Here is a 6,388-nt window from a genome sequence, read left to right as displayed (position 1 = left end):
GTTTTAGATATAACCGCATTCATACATAACACTATACACACACTCGCTCAAACTCCACTCTCTACAAACAATTGCTCTGTGCGTCAACACAGGAAGCACATTTGCCTGTGTAGGGTCTATAGAATGATGAGCATCCCAGCGCCACCCCCCCTAAACACGCCCCTTCACTTTACTAAGCTACACAGCGCATCCTAATGGACGCATACGTCACTTCCGGTGACGCGGACTAATCAATCTGACAACGTCCCGCCCACCCTCTATTTAAAATCCACGGTGCACGCTATGGACACCCTGGCTACAAGCGGTGGATACCGCGTTCTACCTGATACAACACGCCGCCACCCACCAACGGTAAGCCCACTCCCAACAGGACGTACTTATATATACTTGATTCTGTAGCGCAATTTAACCCTTCATATAGTATATGTTTTGACTTAACAGCTACATCACACAGCGTTGTATGGGCTCCTTGTGGAATTGAAACTTACAGTTGATTCCTCAAACTGACATTAAGTGAGTGAATCAATTGATGGCTCGTTGTTAACCTTACCCTTCAATATATTAAGTGAAATCCTTTCTCTTTTTATAATCTACAGACCCCTCATATATGATACTGTATAGTATCGTCACAGATCATTTCTGTCACGAAACATTATCGGTTGGTATCTATAATAATTTATTTGTCATTTAACGTATAAACACGTTACAGTTACATTTTAGGTCTCTGTTTCAGACACAATTTCTTTTTCTTTCAAGATAAACGAGAATCATTCTCAACACGAATCTGACCATTCACACCACCAATATAGTGGTACCTTACCATTAAGTGAGTAGTGACGGACCATTGATTCCAGCTACTAACCTAATACAATTATTGTTATATATATTACATATGTACCCTTTTTTTCTGTCACTTTAGACACATTGCAGACCTATTCAAGAGAGCAGTCTGGGTAGGTTATACACCCTCCTCTCTTTTATTACATTTTTTTCTCTCAAAAAATGTTTTTTTCCCCCATCTCTCCCTATACCTCAACCCGTCCTGTCTATCACTAGTGCACGACTATGAATACATTGTATTATTCACTGCATGTTATCTTGATGATTTGTACACTATGTAGCCCTTGACTTGTACTATATATTTGTATCTGATTTGCAGCCTACTGATGAAGGCTTATGTGTGCAAGCCGAAACGTCTAAATTATTGAGACTGCAAATAAAATTCTTCACTTTGCAACAAGTTGAGTGCCAAAAATTTATTACATTATCTATACTGGTGTGGGAACCTTCTTTTGTGCACCAACGCAGTAGTGCCACGATATATCTGTTGATCTATTCACCCTTACGTGTGCACACTGGCTACTATGTCCTCCCTTACTTTTTCTTACAACCAAGAAGAAACTAATGCAATTTTGTCCAAGCTTAGTTTTTCTAGTGATTTTCTTAAAGTCCCACCTAAGGAGACAAGAGGGAAAGACCTAGAGCGTGAATTGAGGCATCAGACGAATCTTGAGTTACATTGTGCAACATTATCAGAATATCTCCGAGTCCAACGTATTCCAAGAGGACTACGGGTTCCGCTACGACCAACACTTTTTAGTGACTCTATAGACTTCTGCCAGAAATTTGAGCAGATATTAAATAAATGCTCGTTCGATTTGATGACTCTCACTGTCGAACATCTGCAGACATCCATCAATAAGAGCCGTGACAGTATAAAAAATATTGAGTCACAACTGGCCTCATCTAGTACATCTGAAGAGCTCACCACTCTGAAAGATAAACTTAAAGGGATCATCGACCAGCATAAACGTGACACTGAACAGAGAAAGAGAATTAAATTCCAAAGAGACACAGAGGACTATAATAATAATAGGGTATACCATTGGCGTTATAACACTACCTCTCGTTCCAACTCCTCTAGGTTTGAGCAGCAATCCTCCAACGACCCTTCCACGTCGGGCTCCGAGACCGATAGGAGAGAATATCGATCCTCATATTTTTTAGATCAGCGAAGAAGACGTCCACGCAGAAGAGGGTTCGTCGCAGCCAACGAAGGAAGAAATCTAGATACCAACAGGATCACGAGATCCCAGGTATGGAATCCCTAGTGGTCAATATTTCCTCCAGGTCCCTGAGCATAGCAGAGAATAATCTTCTTCAAAAGGGCTTGTCATACTGCCCTTCCTTTAGATTCAGTACGTTTCAGATGGACATGGATCTACAGCGATTCTACCGCCGTATCAGGCTATTGGTCCATTTTGCAAAAAAGGACAAGGAGACCTTTGGACCCCAATCCATTACTCCATGTCCTATTTCCATCGACCGCCTGGGACTTCGTAATAAAAGCACCTACCGGCCACCATCGTCCTCACATGCTGTCGAATCTTTCATCGAGTTTATCGATAAAGCATTTCTCAGATTACGCCAGGATATAGAGAGAGGTGACCTACATGTCTCTCCTAATCTTGACACAGTGGACTTCCAAGCTTTGGAAACACTTCGTCAAGATCCTAACATTATTATCAAACCTGCTGACAAGGGTGGCGCTATCGTAGTGATGGACAGACAAGATTACATATGTGAAGTGTTGCGCCAATTGAATGACAGCTCTGTCTACACAGTCCTACCCTATGATCCAGTGAGGACCATTAGAGACTGTATCAAAGCAGTAGTCACAGACTACACTACACGGGGTATAATTGACATGAAAACACATGACTTTTTGATTAAAACTGATCCCATCACTCCAGTATTCTATACTCTTCCCAAGATTCACAAGAGATTAGACTGTCCCCCTGGCCGACCAATAGTAGCTTCTACTGATTCTATCTTATCGCCACTATCCATCCTATTAGAAAAAATTCTGACTCCTCTTACGAGACAAGCACCTTCTTTTTTATTAGACACAGGTGATTTTCTTAAAGTCCTACGTAATTTAGGTCCAGATCCCGGTGACTCTTTCCTTGTGTCCTTCGATGTTAAAGATCTATACACATCAGTTCCACACGAATTGGGTATCGATTGCGTCAAGAGACGCCTGTCTAAATCTGAGATGGATAGGAATATGATAGAGTTTTGCATTGAATTACTAACCCTTGTACTTACCAAAAATTATTTTCTTTTTGGGGACACATTCTATCTGCAGACGAAAGGGACCGCGATGGGTTCTAATGTCGCGCCCCCTTATGCAAACACGTTTATGGCAACATTCGAAGAAGATATTGTTTACCCAGACCCCTTCTTTAAAACCCACTGTAAATTGTGGAAGAGATTCATTGATGACATTTTTTGCATCTGGACGGGGCCGGCTGACACACTAGACACATTCTTCAACACATTGAATATGGCCTGGCCAGGCCTATCCTTTACTATGACCAGAGACGTACATACAGTCAGCTTTTTGGACACAAGGATCATTAAGAACATGGAGGGAAGTTTGAGCACTGACTTATATGTTAAAACCACCGACCGTAACAGTTTACTACACTACAGGAGCCTACACCTTCCTTCCACCAAAAGATCCATACCTATATCACAATTTAAGAGAGTCGAACGTATTGTCTCCGATCCAACAACCAGTAGTATCAGATTGAATGAGATGCATAACAAGTTTCGCACAAGGGGCTACCCTTCAGATCTACTCAACCAAGCACGACAACCCCAGATCCGGCACCAGAAGGGGGTCTCAGGACGCTTACCCTTTGTTCACACATATCATCCATATGTGCAGATTTTACATCATTCCATACGTAGACATTGGGGCATTCTGAAGGAAGCTTATCCGGAGGTTACAGAATATCAACAGAACTTTCTACCATGCTACAAACGCCCCAAAAACATTAGGGACACCTTAATCAGAGCGGATATAGGTTCAGGGGGTAGGCCAACTACACAGAGGTTCCTTTCCATACCCAAAACAGGTACCTATCCGTGTTTACATTGTAATCAATGCAATAATGTACTCAAGGGGGATTATCTCCACCACCCCCATTCTGGGAAACGCTATCAGATCAAAGACTTCTCTACTTGTGACACATCAAATGTGGTCTACCTGATTAAATGCCCTTGCGGTCTACTATACATTGGTGAAACCACTCAACCTATTAGAGACCGCATAAGTAAACATAAATCTACCATCAGGTGTGGTAATACATTATTGCCAATACCACATCATTTTATTACGGCAGGTCACACCATTCCTCAATTAAAATTCTGTGTCATAGAACATGTGCCTCCTCCACGTAGAGGCGGCAACCGTATCCAACTCCTTAAGAAAAGAGAGGCTTTTTGGATACACGAACTCCATACTTTAGCGCCTAAGGGCCTTAATAGGGATTATGATCTACTGGCCTTTATATAAGGGATCAGTACACATTTAGTCAAATAGTCCTGCGATTCAATAAACGCATATATTCGAAAATATGTTTTGACATAAAATCATGTTACTTTTTGCCTCTTTCTAACACGTTGTTTTGGTTTTGCAGAGTCGTCAATTTTGAGCTTCACGCAAATGTCACCGATTGTCTCTGTTACTCCCTCGGACTTCCCCCTCCTGCCTCCTTCAAGCCTCTCTTTTTTTTAAAAAAAATTTTTTTCTACATACTATAGTCTCTTTTGAAACTATTTTCCATTTGTATCCATTGAAATCTCCCTTGTTTTGGAATACCAATTTAGTCATTTTGAACTCACTTTTATGTGAAATATCATGCAACAAAAACCCTTTTTCCACAGTGACTTGAGATAGATTGCTCAATTTTCATATTTTTTTACATCTACATATCTAATTTCTTCCCTTGTTTTAGATATAACCGCATTCATACATAACACTATATACACACTCGCTCAAACTCCACTCTCTACAAACAATTGCTCTGTGCGTCAACACAGGAAGCACATTTGCCTGTGTAGGGTCTATAGAATGACGAGCATCCCAGCGCCACCCCCTAAACACGCCCCTTCACTTTACTAAGCTACACAGCGCATCCTAATGGACGCATACGTCACTTCCGGTGACGCGGACTAATCAATCTGACAACGTCCCGCCCACCCTCTATTTAAAATCCACGGTGCACGCTATGGACACCCTGGCTACAAGCGGTGGATACCGCGTTCTACCTGATACAACACGCCGCCACCCACCAACGGTAAGCCCACTCCCAACAGGACGTACTTATATATACTTGATTCTGTAGCGCAATTTAACCCTTCATATAGTATATGTTTTGACTTAACAGCTACATCACACAGCGTTGTATGGGCTCCTTGTGGAATTGAAACTTACAGTTGATTCCTCAAACTGACATTAAGTGAGTGAATCAATTGATGGCTCGTTGTTAACCTTACCCTTCAATATATTAAGTGAAATCCTTTCTCTTTTTATAATCTACAGACCCCTCATATATGATACTGTATAGTATCGTCACAGATCATTTCTGTCACGAAACGTTATCGGTTGGTATCTATAATAATTTATTTGTCATTTAACGTATAAACACGTTACAGTTACATTTTAGGTCTCTGTTTCAGACACAATTTCTTTTTCTTTCAAGATAAACGAGAATCATTCTCAACACGAATCTGACCATTCACACCACCAATATAGTGGTACCTTACCATTAAGTGAGTAGTGACGGACCATTGATTCCAGCTACTAACCTAATACAATTATTGTTATATATATTACATATGTACCCTTTTTTTTCTGTCACTTTAGACACATTGCAGACCTATTCAAGAGAGCAGTCTGGGTAGGTTAAACACCCTCCTCTCTTTTATTACATTTTTTTCTCTCAAAAAATGTTTTTTTTCCCCCATCTCTCCCTATACCTCAACCCGTCCTGTCTATCACTAGTGCACGACTATGAATACATTGTATTATTCACTGCATGTTATCTTGATGATTTGTACACTATGTAGCCCTTGACTTGTACTATATATTTGTATCTGATTTGCAGCCTACTGATGAAGGCTTATGTGTGCAAGCCGAAACGTCTAAATTATTGAGACTGCAAATAAAATTCTTCACTTTGCAACAAGTTGAGTGCCAAAAATTTATTACATTAGCTCACCAGCGATCAGCCTAACGATGTCCCAGCGATCCCATCATGTCGGATCGTTGGTGGGATCGCTGGGACATCGTTATGTGTAACGGGGCCTTAAGTAGTTCATCTGATCTTATTGCTGGCAGATGAGATCACACAATTGGATCAAAATGTATCCTAAATATCTCAAATTTATACTCATGTTATCTATAACAGTAATATTGTCAGGAACACCGCACTGCACTTGCTCACTGAGCCAGTGCACGTGTCCTGAGTACAAAAACTGTGCACAAAGATACCTGTGGAGCGGGGCAGTAGTGGTGACGATGCGTGCTCCAGACTAA

The 6,388-nt window shown here is 41.0% G+C and overlaps 1 protein-coding gene across 1 annotated transcript; it reads left to right on the top strand.

Annotated features, from left to right (window-relative positions):
* Positions 1-1,288: 1,288 nt before the first annotated feature.
* Positions 1,289-6,036, top strand: LOC141095579 (uncharacterized). The gene is made up of 2 exons (XM_073581649.1): positions 1,289-2,096; positions 4,488-6,036. Exons 1-2 carry the CDS (start codon positions 1,365-1,367, stop codon positions 4,500-4,502), a joined length of 747 nt encoding a protein of 248 aa, XP_073437750.1. The 5' UTR covers positions 1,289-1,364; the 3' UTR covers positions 4,503-6,036.
* Positions 6,037-6,388: the final 352 nt, after the last annotated feature.

Source organism: Dendrobates tinctorius, unplaced genomic scaffold (genome assembly GCF_039654945.1).
Source record: "Dendrobates tinctorius isolate UK_male_01 unplaced genomic scaffold, ASM3965494v1 ptg000070l, whole genome shotgun sequence".
NCBI lineage: Eukaryota > Metazoa > Chordata > Amphibia > Anura > Dendrobatidae > Dendrobates > Dendrobates tinctorius.
The sequence above is the reverse complement of the archived record's forward strand: the minus strand, read 5'-3'. Positions and strand labels throughout refer to the sequence as shown.